At 40.3% G+C, this 18819-nt stretch overlaps 1 protein-coding gene across 1 annotated transcript; it reads left to right on the top strand.

The window, feature by feature from the left end:
• Positions 1–7113: 7113 nt before the first annotated feature.
• LOC111224798 (zinc finger protein 135-like) lies at positions 7114–13261 on the top strand. Its single transcript, XM_022749445.1, has 7 exons — positions 7114–7293; positions 8114–8322; positions 8894–8986; positions 9098–9190; positions 9511–9621; positions 10209–10332; positions 10543–13261. The coding sequence occupies exons 1-7, from the start codon at positions 7269–7271 to the stop codon at positions 12249–12251; spliced, it is 2364 nt and encodes a 787-aa protein (XP_022605166.1). The 5' UTR covers positions 7114–7268; the 3' UTR covers positions 12252–13261.
• The last annotated feature ends 5558 nt before the right edge of the window (positions 13262–18819 follow it).

Below are 18819 nucleotides of genomic sequence, written 5' to 3'. Positions count from 1 at the left end.
ACACTAATTCTTACCTAACAGAATAATGCTACAATTAATGAATCCTGTAGTATTTAAAATTGAGTTCAGTATCAAAATAAAAGTAATCATTATGATGAATTCTTTATATTTTAATGCATTGAGAGGTATACAGTAACTGCTTCATATACTGCTGGTGCCGTACCATTTTAAAAAATGAGGGGTAAAGTGAAAGGACACATGGACACAATTTGCTTTCACTCAATATATTGAATGGAGAAGATTAGCACGTGCTCACCCTAGAAATCCAACCGCATGTTTCCTTCATTCTGCTGCTGGAAAATATTCTACGAGAGTGAAAATTCCTCTGAGGCAAACACATTCCTGCCTGTCACACTGGCAACTTTGAAGTCTCAGCATTCATCAGATACATTCATCAGGTCATTGTACATTTTTCATTCAAAATCTTGACTTTTTAAAAGTCGTTACAGCTGGTGGTTGTAACTATGTGTTCTTAGTTGCTTATCACTGCTGTGCATTTGGTCCTGTGGTGTAATGATTTGGTAGTTATTACGATAAAAGAGGTAAAATGCATCCATTGTCTAAATAGTTCATATTTTTTCATCTTTGATTGTCGACTGAGCATTTCCTAGTTTAGTTGTTTATGGGGGGTTTTTTTAATGTGGAAAAAAAATCAATTAACAATTTGTGATTGACCAGGGTGATGTCTTTAGTTTGCTTGTTTTGTCCATTTAATAATAGAAGATATTAAACATATTCAATTACCTGTCATATATTGACAAAAAACAAAATGTGAAAGAAGCAGGAACCAGAGAATATTTAACATTTTTGCTTAGAAAATGACCAGAAGCAATCTGTTTGATGTTATCGATTAATTAACCAATAATTGCAGCTCTGTTTTGGTGATATTACTGAGTGGCTAATGGAGGAAATTTGATATTCAGCATTTGGGAAATGTAACATCAAACCAATGTGAAGACTAATGGAAAACTAATATGAAGAAATTCAAGCACTCAAGCAGTCCTTGGTAACTGAGTAAAAGCACTATACTATAAACTGGATGCTCTGTTAAGAAGAAAAATATAACATGCATTACTGTATGAACTGTGCACTTGTAAATGCTTCTAATGTTTTGTAGTCACTTGTTTCTTAATGAACATTGGGCAAATATAATGTTTTAATTGGAACTGATGCACACATTGACTGACAGATTATTTTTGCAATTTTTCCCCAGCAGGACCCTCGTCTCTTCCTTTTGCAATACATTAAAGACACAAAGATTATCAAAGGATTAACTCAGTAACTTCAATAGAAAATATTTATTTGAGATATGAACACATTATCTGCTACACCATAATATTTTATGGAAAGATGTTTTTTAGCAGCCTGTGTGCTTAGGAAACGCATCAGGACCCTCACTCCTGCCAGGGTGGGGGAAGTGATTGTGCTGTCCTGTATACAAAAAATACAATCATGGAACCCTTTAGCAAGGCACTGTGGGTGTCAGTGTGGTTTCACTGGTCAACTTACAGGTGTGAACATAGAACTAGATTAACGTGAATTGGTGTTATGCTGAATTAATGCTCAGTACATAACGTCTTCCTGTGATAACAGGGCTATGAATACAGTCGACTTTACCTGATGTGTAAACACACTGTGTGATGTTTATGTGCCTTTACATTTTTCTGTCCTTCAGATTTTGAAAGCACCTTGTCTCCTCTTGAGTCTGTTCACAAGTTTGAATCTCTGCTCTGGAAAATTTGGGACACCAATAACTGATGATGTGAGCAAGCTGTCATTATTGGTGAGATTACTGAGTTGCTACAGACACAAATGCATACCACGCACAGTATATTTTGCTGTCATATGATCTCTGAGTTTGTGTATATGTGCTGTATGTTAAGAAAATGTCACTATGAGACTCTTCTGTTGCTGATATTACATTGTAAAAATATTTCTCTCTCTTTCATTCTCTCCATTGTAGAAGCAGAATATCCCCTCTGATTATGAAATTCCTGTTAGTTACATTCCCAAAGAAGTGGTAGGTATAAATCTGTGAAGACAGACATAATGTGAAACAGTCAAATAGAGATAGAGACACTTTAATATTGAACAAAAGATGCTGATCGTTTTTATACCTGCATCTCCAGGCTGGCACTTGCTGGGTGGTATTAAATATCTATCCATTAGAGCAAAGTCTTCGGAAGCTGGCTAATATGTTTGGTGCCATCTCCTCCAACAAAGAAAACATAATTGTCTTCATTGCAATGCTGAAGAGTTTACGCTTCACCTATGAACATGAGGAACTGGTAGGTAATCTGTAAGTAATCTTCTGCCTGCGTGCAAACAGTATTTGAATGCAAGCCAGCAAGTAGCAGGACAAATCTGAAACATGGATTGTGCAAATGCAGCTCAGTTCTAGGCATGAGTATGCAATATTTTGGACATTCAGTGACTGTTTTGCACATTTAATCACATAATTGAGTTATTTCAGGATTGCTTGTTGTCTGATCCCCCAGGAAACAGCGATGCAAGTCTTCCAGTGTCACTACCAGGAAAGAAGCTTAATGTCTGGTCTTTACTTTGACTACATCAAAGACGTCTTACATGCTGCCGCTCAAGAAACATCCGGCTTCTCATGCAAGCCGCCACCATGCCTTAATCCAACACCAGGTACATCATTCATTTACATTTAAATTTTTTGATTTTGAATGGATGCCTCACAAGCTAGAGCGGCTTAGTAGCATATTAGTGGGAAGATATTGATTTGGGGTCAAGGCCTCACAGCTGTGGACAGGAAACATATGTGACCTTGAACACACAGAAAATGACATGTTGTTAAAGGGACTATATGATCAAAAGCTGCATTAAAAGCAAGTTTCATGCAGCTAGTACTTGGGAAAGCCTTTTATGCCACTTGATATCTCAAAAAGGGAAGCAAACTGAAATTACTGTGCGTATGCCTGTGACTAAGCCTGAGTCCCACCAGAATCCTCTTTACTGACTCAATAAATAAACATCAAGGGAATTGGACTATCCACTATCAGATTTCTGTGTAACTGTAACTGTATTCAATAAAATTTCCAAAAAATTTCATCCCTCCAGGGAATCAGGAGGACGGTCGTAGACACAGCTGGTCAAAGAGAACGCCCTTGCTTCTGGTTCTCATCCCCTTCACAGCTTGTGTTGTTCTTATAGTGTGGCTGGTAAGTGCATGAATTTTCACCTTAACTCTTTAAGATCTTTAACAAACCAAAGGTAATGGTAATTTTTTTTGCAACATGAAAAAAAAAAAACAGTCATTGAACCTTTAGCAAATGCGATCACTCGGTTAAATTTTAGTTTGTCCAATATCTTTGCTTTATGACCGAATACCTGCAAAACTAATGACGCTCACATCAATCTCAGCTGTACTTGGTGTTTATTGCTAGTTAGAAAATGCTAAGAGAAGATAGCTGCTAAACATTAGCGTGTTGGCATTGTCATTGCGAGCGTGTTAGCATTTATCTCAAAGCACTACTGCCTCACAGTGTTGCTAGCATGGCTGTAGTGTTGTTAAAATACAGTTCAAGCATAAAAAATAAAATAAATAAAAGCTCTGTTTTACTGCAAGTTTTGTAACACAATTATCGCACTATTCAGGCCGATAATTGCACATATGCATAAAAGGTCAATAATGTCAAACTCAGAAAGCATGAATGGTTTCTATACCACAATGAGCACTTTTTATTGCTAGCAATTTTCAGCACGTTCTTCATGCTTCCGCCTCTTCAGGGATGAAATATTCTGCTGGGAGCCATTTCATAATTAATTATTTAGAGAGGATGCTATCCTGGGCATATATCATAAACTGTACATACCTCATATTATAGTGGTTTGCCTCCTTTTTAATATTATACATTCCGATAAGCCTCCACGAAAGAAAAAATATCGTTGGCGGTAAATTTTCCATCAACTACATTGACCCTTGTGCCTTTTGGTTTCTGTGGGTCAGTCTTATAAAGCCTGCATGATAATGTGCCCTCATTTTAGTGAGCACTTCCAGGAAGGCAATTCTTGTAAAGTTAAGAACTGCTCATCAAATATTCAGTGGTACTTTGAGGCCCCGTTATTACCTAATGTATTGATGTTTGCATTGGAGATTTATTATCTGTCATTTGAACATCATAGAAAACAGGATAGAAGAATACTGTTCATGCTGTCAGAGTGATTTTCTATCTTTCCTTTTTTCATTTTAGGTCAAGTCTGGCAGGCGTTTACCAGTGTGCTACACTGAAAATAACCAAATGGCACCTTCTGACATGATCCCAAGTGTGTCTGTCTCCATCCCACTTCAAACACTCACCCACGCTGCTGACACTCAGCCAGCGGGGGAGGTGATCCCTGAACATGAAAGTGGATGAAGCGCAATTAATAAAGAGGAGAAGGATATTTCAGACAGCAGTTTAACAACTCGCTCTCCAGGTTGTTCGGTTATTGGCAGGAGCCTGCTGGATAAGCGAGTGTGGTCTGACACTCTGCTTTCACTCATCCGAGTGCATGGGCTTGAGCTATGAGAGAAAACTCACCTGCTGTGAAGATGGGTGTATCACAAAATTCCCCAGGCATTTCTAACACTTAACCACCCAAAGAGATTTCTTTTCAGACCAGAGGAAGATCTCTCTACACAATGGCTGGTTATCTGCCAAAATGGCTGGTGAAGTACTTTAATTGTCTCGCCTTGGCCAGCGTTTAACAGCATGTGGCTGGCCTGTTCTGAGCACACCATGTTGATATATTTTTTTTTATCCCTGTTACTCTGTACTGGTGCCATCGCTGGAGCCACAGATCAAAATGATATCACACTGTTTGGAGGACGTCAGTTCATTCTGAGATGGGACTCCTGTCATCAGCTTGTTGGCTCTGTCCTGGTGGTCATAGAGACTGTCATTTCACTGCTGTCAAATTAACAGTTAAGACACTGAGTCCCATCCTGCTCCTGTATTCTGACTTCTGCTTAAATGCGTATGCAAAGAGGTACATTCCTACCAATACCATCTTTAAAAAAACAACTGAAATGCAACAGCAGCTTGTCTTGTACTTGTTGACATTATTATGATCTGTGATCTGTCACAAATTGCGAAGCTGCTAGTCACAAACAACACGCTGAGCAGTTCAACAAGCGCCCTACTTTGTGTATCAAAGATCTGACCAGATGGCAGATAGCCATTGCCAGAGGCACTTTCAATCCCATCATTGTATCTCAAAGCTGTTGCCCAGTGATCTATAGCTGCTGCTCAGCCACAGTGAGTGTGTTAGAGTTTTTAATGCCTTATTCACTGAGTCAATCATGTTCAGTCATGAGAACATGACTCCCCGAGTGTGAGTGCTCTAGTACTGTATGTGTCAGGGAGAGGGAGCGAGAGACAGGACAGGCAGGATGACAGAAAGTGAGGGAGATAGGGATAGATAGATGGATGGACGGATGAGCTCAGCGAGAAGCATAAGGAGGGCTTGTTCTCGTCACAAAAGAACTGGCCGTAGGCTGGAGGAAATGCCAGTTTCAAACACGACTGATGTCGGCAGATCCCTATGAATCAACAGGCAAAGAATCTTTCCAGACCACAGGCTATGTAGCCTCATCTACAGAGGATGGTTAGTATTCCAATAACAATTTTCTGTATTCAAATGATTTACTTCCAAAACATATCAATGAAATGTGGAACGATGTACCTTTATTAAAATGTTTTCCTGTTGGAGACAAACTCTACAAATTATACTGTTGTTTATTTTCATTTTAATGACCAATTTATATGATTTTCTTTCTTTTTTTTTGTGAAAGTGTGTATTTGTACTGTATGTGAAATATTTAAGTTATTTTGTTACAAGATAAACCACTTACCAAATTGAATTAACATTTTCCACAAGATTGTATTTTTTAAATGATTTTCATTCCAGTCAAGAATGTGAAGAAAGTAGACAAAATACTGTGAACACTCAGGGAAAATACAATATCACTGTGAAGTAACTCTGAAGTACATAAATCATCAGGGCAAATACTTCTACAACGGTGGGTTATATTAACTTGGATGCCAATAGATACATTCATCCAACCCCCTCAACCCCCCACCCTCTCTCTTTCCCTCCCTGATTTCTGTGGCTTTCTTTTAAATATTTCTGTTTGTTTCTTCTGCAACATGAGCAAAGAGTTTGCCGTCGTTATCTGTTTGCCTCCTGATATTATTTTGAAAACTCACATAAAAGTGACAAAGTGTTGTCAGGTGTTTTATAACTCGCTAATTGGTATTCATATGACCCACACAACAGTTGATAACAGTGATTTGGTCACTTTCCTCTTTTATGAAATGTTAACATTATTTTGTCTACTCTCTGCAAGTGGCCTATGAGCAAAATGATACTGACAGTGTTATATGTATATTTTGTAAGTATGTGTCAATAATATAAAATATAGAAAGGGTCATGTTAATATTGTTGGAAAAACAGTGGAACACAGCAAACAGTTAAACTTCTGAAAGACATGTGGACTTAATAAAATGCTTCTTTGAAGTGAAATATTTGGACTTTGTAACTTATAAGGATGTCAGAACTGAACAGAGATCATGAGTTCAACCAGAGCATTGTCAGTTCATCTGCTCAGGCCTCCCTGACCTTTGATGTAATTTCAAAGAGACACAAATTCACTGATAGAATTTTTTCATTACAATGGTTATTGATTGCACAAATAGTAGTGGCATTAATAAAAATGTTTTGGTGATTAAATTTGTAATAATAAAACTGTATTTGTGGTTGTCATGCATCACCAGAAGCAATGCTTTTTACCTGGATTTGGTATACTTAACTCCTTTGTTCTGATTGGACATTTGACTATGTTGAAAGGTGTTACAGTCTTGTGTGTTATTAAAACAAAATTTACACATGTAGAAATTAAAAGTATATATACAGCACAGCACCCAAAATGGCGAAAAAATATAATTATTAAAAATCGAACTAAACTTTAAGCATCATAACTCAAAAAGACGTTTTGCTTTTCTGTGTTTTTTTCCATCACTCGAACTTTTGAAAAGATTGTGCTTTTATTTTATATGGAAACATCCGCCGGATACACTCAGACTTTTGTTTTGGAAAGCCGCTACATAGCGGTCGCCATTATTCTTCCTGGCTTGACGTCAGGGAGAAAGACGGTTAAATACTTTTAAAAATTGTATTTGGCGGTAAGCTGCAGCACTCTCAGCCTATTCGGTGCAGTCGATTGATTGACTCATAAATTAGCGATACATCTTGAACACAGAATGGAGAAACGCTCCGATACTACAGGTAAGTTGCTAAGCTAGCGTTAGCAAGCTAACAGCAGCTGCCGCCGAGAACGGTGGTCAGAAAATAAGACGCAACATGTGCCATCTGTAGCAGCACACAGTCTGCTCGCTCTTAATAGGTGGTCAACATGCATGTATCTAGATCTGTTCGACTATTTTTGGGCTAAATGTTGTAGTTAGCGAGACAAGCAGCTTTAGTGAGCACTGTCCAGGCGGTTTGATTTCAAATTAAATCATCCATCTTCCGGATGCACTGGTCGACCGTTGCACCGTGTAATCTCAACTGCGATAACTCCCCTAAGTAATACTGTGTTGCCTGCTTCGTCTGCTTAAAGTTAAACTCTAACTCGGCTGCAGTTTCGCGCTCATTCTCTTCTCGACTGCACATGCACACGCAGACGTGCACACTTTCAAACCATCTGCAGCGATCAAACGATGTCGATAGCACTGCACCGCCCCCTACAGCAGCTTGTGTCTCCACCTGCTAAAGGGTTGTGCTTGGACTGAAAGACGCAGGATAAAACATAAATACACATCACACCCATTATGTTAATACAGTTAAAGTAAGCCAGCTTACCCTGCTTAGCTATCATAGGGCTCATGGTATTAAAGGTTAACTTACTATCTGTCATAGTGCACAAGTACTTAGAAGAAGAAAACCATTTCTACTATTAATGACAGGGTTTCCAGGTGTGGTGTGCTGATGTCTAAAATCAATACACAAACTTATTTTTTGTTACATATAATTTTAAAAAATTAACTTGTGCTAACTTATAAATATAATTATTTTAAAACTCACTTTGACTTCATGTTCTTTACAGGTGTTGGAGGTGCCCTTCCCCTTTCTTCCCTTCGCTTAATGGCTTCCCCTCTGCAGCTCACATATTCGTACATATGGCAGGTCATACGGCAGCGAAATGTGAAGCAGTATGTGAAAGTGGAAGAGTTTGTGACCATGGTAACGCAAACTGTTCCTGAGGTGATGAGTTTCAAGCAGACTGCTCAGCTCTTGTTGGGGTTGAGAGCAAGGGTGAGTTTCATTTCTTGTGTGTGAACATCCAACAATATAATTCACTTTATTTAAGCAACAGATATTTAAACAGTGCACTTAAATGGCTGGAAATGAAACCGATCAATGATCCATACTTGCAAATGTCAAGGTGTGTCGTGCACAAGAACAGAGCAATACTTTGGCTGCTGTCTAGTGGAGCCCTCCAGTAATCAAACAGTTTCTTTAAACACCACATGCCTCAATCACACTCAGCTTGTGATGCTCCATGCTCTCCAGGCTTCTAAAATGGCCTTCATTCCTCCAGATTTGTTACTTACGGTTACTGAACATCAAAGTGGATCCTCACACCACACTGTGTTGATGAACTCCATATGTTTCCTATTACAAATCACACACATCAAGAACAAAAGGAGCATGTAACATTATGGCTTTACTCTCTCTATCTTACAATGAAATTGAAGGCCTCATTTATTTCGCAGAATTAGATGATAGTGTGTTTCAGAGATATATCTCCCAGCAGTTACACTCTATTTGTTTTTTGCTAGTTTTTTTTTTTTCTGATGACTTAAATTTTTTTCTTGTGCTGTAGATCATTTTGGATTTGCTTCACAAAGAGGGCCCACCAGATTCCCGAGCTATTCAAACTCTCATAAATAAGTTGAAGGTCTCTGCATCTTCAGGGGTAAGAATGAAAACTTTTTAATGATGAGAAACATAAACAGCACCCTCTTCAAGTGCATATGAGAGATTAAAATCTAGAATTAAAGCTGACTTAGTATTTCCTGTGTTACAGAAGGACTCAGAAGTGGAGAAATCTCAAACAAACTTTATGGTGCTGGTCCAGAATCTGCTCAAAAACCCCGCAGAAAGGAAGCGCTTCTTCCAGGTATCCACATTGTAGTATTTAAATTCAGGCTTGCAGCTCATGTAGATGTGATAACAGATGCTTTGTGACTGTACTTGAATATGACAACCTAGTGTTGCTTCTAATGTTGTCAGCACAACACACACCTGGTCAGATTTGAGACTTGTTCCGTTGTCTGAGTAATTGTCAAACTATACAGATAATTCAGATGCTTTAAAACACAGTGCATGCAGAGCTATAACACATTAAATTCATGAATTCCTCCTTTGTACAAAGTGTTCTGCTCTCATAATTCTAATGTCACAGTGCTGTTAAACTCATACATATCCCTCTCTCTGCAGGAAGTGTTCCCTGTTCAGTACGGCACAAAGTTTGACACAGCACTTCAGGCTCTGACTGCAGGCCTGGTGTGCAAGCTGGAACAGCTTCTTCCTGTTCCCAATCTGTCGCAGGTATGCACATGTACTGTCACTGGATTTTTACTTTACTCAGTCACAGCAGGATGGGCTACTGGCTACAGACAGGAATTGCAGGAACTTCCTCCCAGCTCCATGGGTGTTTTGTAGTTGATCTTAATTGACAGACCAAAACAGAAACAGAATGTCACTTTGATTACTGTAATCATTTAACACACATTACAGTATCTGGACACATTTTCAAAGTGTCTGCAAAGAGTCATTGAATCAAATTCCAGACTTTTCTAGACATTTCCAATCTTTGTTGGAATGTAGCATCAAACCACCTTTACCATATAGATGTGGGCTAAATAAATGAAATAGGCTAAATGAATAAAACAGAGTTCAGTATAAAGCCTATTTGACTGGACTGACTCAAGACATAAGGCATTTAAGGCCTTGAAAACTGTATTTAAGACATATTTACATTTTCTGGTGGAGGTGAAACCATGTGAGTTCATTTTAAACAAAGATATTTCATGTCAGACGGTGGAAACAGAAATGTATGATCCAACCTAAGAGTCACAATCAAAACTGGACCTCAAAGGTATTCATTACTTCCATTTCTTGCCTCTCAACTTCAGCTTGGTGCCATGATCTCATCTGAGCCCGCTGTCCTGGAGGCGTGTGGAGGCTTTATCCCTGAACCAGGGGACCTGAAGACTCTCCTCCTACACCAGCAGGCCAAAGGACTCCTTAGTGTTAAAGGTATGCTTTAGGTGGTTTTGTATAAAGATCTGATAAAATAAAAAAACAAAAAAAGCGTTGCTCCCTACCTTATACAATGACATATTTATCAGTTTATACCAGAAGTCTTTTGTGTTTGCAAGGTAGACGAGACAGTGAATAGATGTTGAATACTTTAAATCATTAAATACAGTCAAAAAGAAAATTACAAAGCCTTTTCTTGTTGTGCAGCTACCATCTCATCATCAGTGGGCGACTGTGTACTCTCTTCACTTGCCTTCCGGCCCAAACCAGTAGAACCACCAACACCACCACCACCACCACCTCCACCTCCAGAATCACCAAAACGATTAGAGGTCACCCTCACTGAAACAAGCCCAGCCTCCCTCAGTGACACTGAAGACTTGGGAGTGATGTCAGATGACTCGGACAGCCAAGCAACCCCTGCCGCTAGACCTCAGCAAAGAGGGCGATACAGTGATAAAGCGGACGATGGCAGTCCTGCAAAGGAAACGAGTCTCACAACAACAGCTCAGCGGGAGAATCTGGCACTGGAGAAGAGTTCTACACAGGAGCAGTCTGCCACAACTCTACAAAGCAGAGGAGAAGATGGAGCAACGGCAACACTTGAGAAACCGGAATTGCAGCGTACGCCCTTGAAGTCAATCCCTTTCAGGGTAGTTCAAGTGCCGATCAAAACTACCTCCACCTTACAGAACGCAGGCAATGCAGGAGCTAAAGATGGCCAAAAACCCCAGACCCAGCGAGTCACATTGCATCAGTGGGTGTCACAGATTGCCACTAACTCGCTCTCACTCCCAGCCTTGCCACCACTTCCTCCACCCAGTCTGAGTGCAGGTGATGACATGAAGCCAAGCTTGAGAAGAAAAAAGCAAATTAGGCCTCCAGCTGACAGATTTACTTGCAGCGTATGCGATAAGAGCTTCCCTTATCAGTCCAAGCTAATGGACCACGAGCGCATTCATACAGGAGAGAAGCCTTTCGTGTGCACAGCATGCAACAAGAGTTTCCGAACACAGGCGTTCCTCAACAACCACCTGAAAACCCACAGCACAGCGCGTCCTTATGCTTGCGGCCAGTGCGGCAAGTGTTTCACCAAACTGCAGAGCTTGACGAAGCACATGCTCGCCCACAGCGGCCAAAAGCCCTTCTACTGCAACATCTGCAACAAGGGCTTCACGCAGTCCACCTACTTCAAAAGACACATGGAGTGCCACACGAGCCAGATGACGTTCCCCTGCAAGCACTGCAGCAAAAGCTTCCCAACGGCTTTCAAGCTGTCGAACCACGAGCGCTGGCACACCAGAGATCGCCCTCACATGTGCGAGCGATGCGGGAAGAGATTCCTCGTCCCCAGCTTGTTGAAGAGACACATGGGCTACCACATCGGCGACCGTCAGTATCTCTGCTCCCAGTGCGGCAAGACCTTTGTCTACTTGTCTGACCTGAAGAGGCACCAGCAAGACCACGTGCCCAAAGCTAAGATCCCGTGCCCGATCTGCCAAAAGAAGTTCTCCAGTAAGTACTGCCTGAGGGTTCACCTGAGGATCCACACCAGAGAGAGACCCTACCGATGCTCCATATGTGACAAGACCTTTACTCAGGTCGGGAATCTGAAGGTTCACATCAGGTTACACACCAACGAGCGACCTTTCAGCTGCGACGTGTGCGGGAAAACCTATAAGCTGGCATCCCATCTCAACGTCCACAAAAGGACTCATACTTGCAAGAAGCCCTGGACGTGTGACACATGTGGGAAGGGATTCTCCGTCCCCGGGCTTCTGAAGAAGCACGAGCAGTTACATACAAGGGACGCCAACCCTGACTTCTCTGGTAAACGGAGGCACAGGGGTAAGCACAAGAAGCACTCCCTCAAGAGGAAGTATGACGAGGAAGACGAGGGAAGTGATGATTATTAATCCAAAAATATATATTTTGTAATAAATAACTGATCAGGGGTGATACTGATCAGTGAAATAATTAGAATAGGCTTGTCCAGAAGTTTAATACGTAAGTGAACCTTTGAACCATGTCAAAGTTTGACTTGTGGTGATTAGATCATCATGATGGTTTGGGTTGTGAAAACAACATTTTGAATGACGTTATGATAATTTTTTCTGATCATTGGATTTTAAGACTACCAATATCAATTATAATTTGCATTATAATGGGTATTAGCCAGCACCAGTCATTGCCTGGCCAGCAGGAGCATCTCAATTAATAAAGTCCATTGTTTTACTGTTCCTCATATAATTAGGTGATGTGACAAAATTAGTTTAAGTAATGTTACCCAAAGCTGTCACATTTTGAGAACAATAAGGAAACATTTTGATAATTATCTGGTATGTTTGGGAATTTTTAATCGTCATTTTCATTCGAAGGAACTGGTGGCTTTTGAACGGTGACAAAAAATTAATTTTTCAAGAGACATTTAGAAGATGGATATCATGTGAAAAAATGAAAGTATTTCAATGCATGTGACTGTAGATAATTTGTCTGCTGTGTAATAAAAGGCTGTAGTGTTATAGGAAACATTTAACTTTGTTACAGTATTTTTGTGGACATTGTAGTGCTGCAAAAGTACTTTCACCACATGCTTTTATATGTAACTTTGAACTGTAAACATTACAATTACTCTGCTTTTGTTTTAGACTGAAAATAGGCTGATTTATGTTTTTTAGGATTTCAGTCAAACCATTTATTGCTCTAACGGTGCTGAGTTAACACAGGAAAACATTGAGAATTTTGATTTAGGTCGAACACAAGAATCATTTAACATTATGCAAATGTGTGATGAGATTGTGCTATGAATCTTATCTTTGCTTTACTTACCCTATTGTGAGTGGCCTTGTATAAGCCACAAAGTAATGTAGCTGTTCTCAATATTTTTTTGTTTTTGATGTTTTACAGAAAAATAAATACTCTTAGCAAAGAACAATTTTCTTAGTGGTGTCTTATCTTGTGAAATCCTTGTCCTGAGGTGGGACTTAAATATGGGTTTATGTTTAGTCAGCATTGGTGTGTAGGAACCATTCAGACCAAAGTCCTATATTGAAGTGTGTAAGTGTTAAAAATGAAAGTGCTTGAAATGGAGAAAAGTGTGCACTGTGAATCACACTAATATATTATATTATTGGATTAATGTAAGCTCCTTTTTGTAGTTAAATCCATAATATTTGATCATGTTTTAAAAGCTCATCGTATGGTCTGTAGAAATCTTAAATTGTCAAGTCAGCTGCTAAATGAAGTTGAGAAAAAAGCACAACGCCAGGTCCTGCTCAATTTTAGAGGACTACAAGTAAGCAGCAAATCAAAAAATGGTCAACACCGGGGATGGGAGATTGTTCTCTAATGTATACATTTTTCATTTATGCAATTTCAAACAATCTACTGCAGGTGCTGCTAGAGAACATGTGAGCTGCGCTCTTGAGAAAGAAGAAGAGTTGGTGATTACTTGAGGAGAAAATACAGTGCAGACACGGCTTCTTTCTTTGTACAAGAGAGTGTAACTTTTGCTGAGCCTCATCTGCCTCCTCATGTTATTCAAGGGCCTATAAGAAACACCAGAAAAAAACATTACATTGAATATTAATATCTGATTGAGTTCGAATATCCATTGTTGTAGACATGTTTTTATAGACCTCTGCTAGACCGGAGAAACCTTCAAGACCACAGTCTTTCTGTTCTTTCTATTCGATTCTACTGTGTTTGGACTTTTGTTATTTATGTTTGAACACTTTTTGGACCTTATGTTTGGACTCCTTAATTTGGACGTTATGGTTATTTCCTGTTTTATTTCGAAACAACTTACCTTGTGTTACTCATGGTTACTTTACTTCCTGTCTTTGCCCTGTGATTGTCTGCTCTGCCGTAATGTGTTTCACCTGCGTTCAATCACCCTCGCCTCCCTTGTTCTATTTAGTCTCTGTGCTCCCGTCTGTCTTTGTCACTTTGTCCTGTTTTACTCTGAATGTCTCTGCTCCTGATTCTTTGAGTATTTGGATTATCTGTTGTACTCCTGTTTTGTTCCAGCGTTCTCCTGTTGTATCCCGTTTTGCCCTCATTTTGATTTTGCGTTCTCAGCATTCTCACCGTTTTTGTAAGTTTGTGTTTATTCTTCATTTAATAAATCACCTTCTCACCTACTTTGGATGGTCTGTATCTGGGTCTTTAAAACTACATAACCTGACACTTTCGAGCCTTTCAGCTCTTCTGCACATGGAAGCCATGACAGAATGATTTAAAGCTGACTGACTTTACCTCCTACTGTAAATTCACATTGGTCCAAAGGAGAATGTAGCTTTTCTGATGAACGTGTATGTGCTGCTTAAATAAGTGCTGAAGGGCCAGGTCACTTGTGTTTTGAAGAGACTTGACCTGGTAAAACAAAGATTAAGCCATTAAATGAATGAATGAAGAGCAATTTAATGAACCACCGTTTGCACTAAATACAGTATATTTCAAAGCTTTTATTTTTATTTTTCATTTTGATGCACTTCCACAGATGAAACCCAGTGGTTGAAGTGCTGATGACCCTCTGGCCACAACCAAACATTCAGAAACAGCTTCTCACCACAGCAGCAAACGGTCAAGTCTTCACATACCTCAGCAACACAACCTAAAGGTGAGCGTGTGAATCGTACATTGTTCAAAATTGTATGACACAAGGTTTATCTACAACTTTGAGAGCTGTCACTGTGCTAACTAGGTGACGTTGCTTTCAACAGACATGTTGCAGGCTCTTTGGGCATCAGATGAAGTCAAAGTGATGCTCACCCAATGGGCAGAGGAGAGTATCCATGCTCAGCTGAGCTTTGAGCTTTGATAAGACCACCAGCCAATGGTTGAATATTGAACTGAAATCAACTAAAAGGGGCACTGAGCTGCTGATCGGTGTGTTTATTATCAGATCGGCCCACACTCTTATCATCCTTTACACGTGACATTTTGATTCAGTGTAAAATATTTAGAGCGTATAGAGTATAGCTTAAATTAAGTAACTAGGTCTGTGAAAGCAAAGCTGAAAGTTGAATGGATCTTATACTTTTTTTGTATTTCTTTGTTTACCTAATTGTCTTCTACCTTTAGCTGTGTGTGGTAGACACTGAGGCGATGCTCTGTTGTTGTCGCATGGTAGGACAAGCTCCTCTGTTGTTCTTCTAAGAGGCAGAAGGTCTGAGGTCAACAGCAGACTCTTGAAAGTCCAAATTAAGCAGCATTCCTCTTTTAACCCTCTTAGTCCTTTAGAGGTCACTGAGGACATCCTCCATGGATCTCCAGCTCACTATGCCCAAGGCAATGATCTTTTCCCCTTTAACACTCAGGATGGGCCCCATGTTGTTTCGTTTTTGTGACTGCACTTAGTAGTAGTAACAGTAGTTCTTTGATCTTCTTTCTCTTTTTTTTTTTTGTTTTTCCTTCCTCCTTTATTCCCTCAGGATTTCAGTCCAGGCAGATTCCTCCTTGATGTTTAATTGATGGGTCCTCGCATCTGCTCCTCAGTGAAGATGAAGGAAGTTGTCACGATATTTCTAGGAGCTTTATTTCATTTCCTGTGTTATTGAATGTTCAATTCAGGACTTCATATTTATTATTTTAGTTTAGCTGCACCCCAACTGCTCCATGCTTTATCAGTTACAACTGCCCTCCTGTTCTTACTGACACTGATATATATATATATATATATATATATATATATATATATATATATATATATATATATGTGTGTGTGTGTGTGTGTGTTATAGTAGCATTTCAAAATTGTTACAGATAAATTAACATTTATCTTTCCATCTTAAAAGTCATTGCAAGTGTCCCCAACCGCACAGCCGGTATCCTAGTAACCACTTCCGACTTGTAACCGGACCTCCAGCAGAGAACAAGATCTGTTAATGACTGCTTTGAGGATCAGGTTCTGCCCGGTTGTAAACACACGCTGTACATTGTACATTGTTTATGTGAAGACCAAGCATTGCTGCCTTTTTACATGCATTTTGTTGCAATGTTTGGTCTCTTTCGACTCCACAGGTGTTTGACTGGACAACAGAAACATTATGGGACTATTGGGTCTATCCCTCAGTGAGCAGCAGTACGGCGTAATGGTGAGAAAGGACACAGACATCACTGATGAAGAAGGCTGGACAGAAGGTAACGCAGTGGATACTTTCAGCCTGCAAACGTTGTTCATCACCACATGATCGATGTGGTTGGCCGTTGAATGTGCAATGGACCCCCCTGTCAAGCACCTTTGTCCATTTAACCAAAAAACCCTGGATTTCTACCTCAAACTGTTGCTGCTGCTGAAGAATGTGATGCACAATCAAAGTTTAATGCAGCATTGTCCTGTAAGGACAGCAGTTGGTGGGTTTCCCATCTTCACATCCCAGGCAGGATCCCCTTTCTTTTTTAAGCTCCCCCTTCCACTGGGACGCATGCAGCACTGTCAGGTGAGCTGAGCATTATACTTGACAATTATTAAACAAATTTGGCTGCAGATGCTGTACATCTAAATGCTAGAACCATGCTTCACTAACAAATACTTGGACAACAGGGAAGTAACAACAGTTTAAAAGCATCAATAGCAGTTATTTAGTCAGATCTGTCATTTATGTGATACATTACTATCACATTAAACAAGCCCATATTGTGTATTTTGCAATTTCCCCTCATCCGTAGAGTGTAGTGTAGTTGGGGTCGGCACCTGATGAGATGTGCCCTGGATTAATTAAATTCAAACTACTAACCTCAGCTCCCCCACCCCACCCTCCAGCTATTCCTGGATGATGGAGACAGCAATCTGCCCCACTGGATGATGTTTAGGCTGCAAAGTCTCACTCTAGCTGGCTCTGACTGAGGATCGTGGGGTATACCACCTTCAAGCGTCTGTTACTGGTGAGACATGTGCTGCCGACTTTTACCTGCACATCCTGAACAAACCAGTGACTGACAAGGACACAGCAGGGTAAGGAGGCAGGGGCAGGTGAAAGAGTGAGGCAATAAGCCCTCTGTGCACTCAAAGTTTGTGGCTCCCCTCGCATATAGAGTTTGAGATGGCAACTTTGAGCCCAAATGAAGGCTATGAGAGTCACACGCTGCCACTCAGAAGGCTAAAATCCAATCACCAATTACACCACTGAGCCCCCACGTGCATGGGCAACACCTGTTGCTTATCAATTAGCTTTTACAGCTTTAGCTACAAAAGGCCAGAGCTGAGATCTCTGTGTCCTGACCCAGTTGAACACAATCCCCGAGCAGTGGAGAAATCATGAGGTGATATTACAGGCTGGATTTGTGATGTCCTGTGGCCAGACAAATACAGTTTGTTTGTTTGTTTTTTAAAAAACTGCTTGTGGTGTGTTGTGGCTTATCTTCCAATGTGGCTTAATTTGCATTTGTGCTGTGGCTGCTGCATTGTGTTGACTCTTCCGGGCCACTGTTAAAAACAGAGCTAAAAGGAGAATTTATTAGGTGGACTCAAACCCCACCCATGTGCTGATGTTGCTCCATGTCTGATGGGTGATTAAGTGCGAAACTGTTTGCGGACACATTTAGCATATCAGCCTTATAAGGTGATGATACGTCAGTATTTTTTATTTCGCTTTTACAGCAACAGTTGATGCAGGATTAAATCTGATATATTGTTTCTTCTGGGGACTTTAGTTTTTAGGAAACGTCATTCAGACAGGAGTTAATGGTGCATTCATTGGGGACTATTTTCAGACAAATTTAGCGCTCACAGTATATGTGGGATTTGACTCAAAATAAACTACAATGACCATGCTTGTTATAATGAAGGAACATGTCACAGTGCAACAGTGTGTCTCTGTGACGTATTTTAAATAGTGCTTGGACAATGGAGCTCTATGGAACAAGAAATTAGGAGACTGCCCTCCTGTTAAAAAACAAATAACAACCTCAGGTAATCTGTGCAAGCAGCCAATATGACCCATAGTTGCTTTCACTTTTCATCTGGACAGGTCAAATTGTCTTTCTCAGACTTTGACTATACTTGTTAGTGAGATCAATGCATTGTTGGTTTTGATCTTCATAGGATATCCAAAGACTTATCCATTAAAATGAATCAAAATCTGTTTTCGCTTTGTCTTTGTGTCTGATAGAGATGCTCTGTCCTGCTCTGAGGGGGAAATGAACATCTGGGCTAACCTTCTCCTTCAGCTGAACCCTTTGACTCTTGACGCCGGCCAGCGTCTCCGTTTGGTCAGCACCATGGCTGACTACCTCCACCTGCCACTCCGCTCTGTTTCCCTGTTTTCAAGAGGAAAATCCTTCATACAACAGCAAAAGAAATTCAGGGTTTGTGGGCAAGGTGGGCTCTCTGAGAACCCAGATGTGTCGGGAGATGTTGCTGAGCTTCTGTGGCACGCCGGCTGTCAAGGAGAGGAGCAACAGTCTGATTTCGCCAAGGCACTGGAGCACAATGTGAAGGCAGGAGGGTTGGCAAGGTTGCTGGAAGCTCCTGTTTTGGAT

This window comes from Seriola dumerili, unplaced genomic scaffold (assembly GCF_002260705.1).
Source record: "Seriola dumerili isolate Sdu_G_001 unplaced genomic scaffold, Sdu_1.0 BDQW01000138.1, whole genome shotgun sequence".
In the NCBI taxonomy this organism is placed as follows: domain Eukaryota; kingdom Metazoa; phylum Chordata; class Actinopteri; order Carangiformes; family Carangidae; genus Seriola; species Seriola dumerili.
Note: the sequence above shows the minus strand (reverse complement) of the source record. Positions and strands in the feature narration are given on the sequence as shown.

What these genes read in the sequence shown, in the direction of transcription:
- LOC111224798 (XM_022749445.1), top strand. Translation starts at nt 7,269, where the DNA reads ATGGAGAAACGCTCCGATACTACAG. An exon ending in AAAGGAAGCGCTTCTTCCAG is followed by an intron (nt 9,191 to 9,510) that starts GTATCCACATTG and finishes CTCTCTCTGCAG; the next exon opens with GAAGTGTTCCCTGTTCAGTA. An exon ending in CTGTTCCCAATCTGTCGCAG is followed by an intron (nt 9,622 to 10,208) that starts GTATGCACATGT and finishes TCTCAACTTCAG; the next exon opens with CTTGGTGCCATGATCTCATC.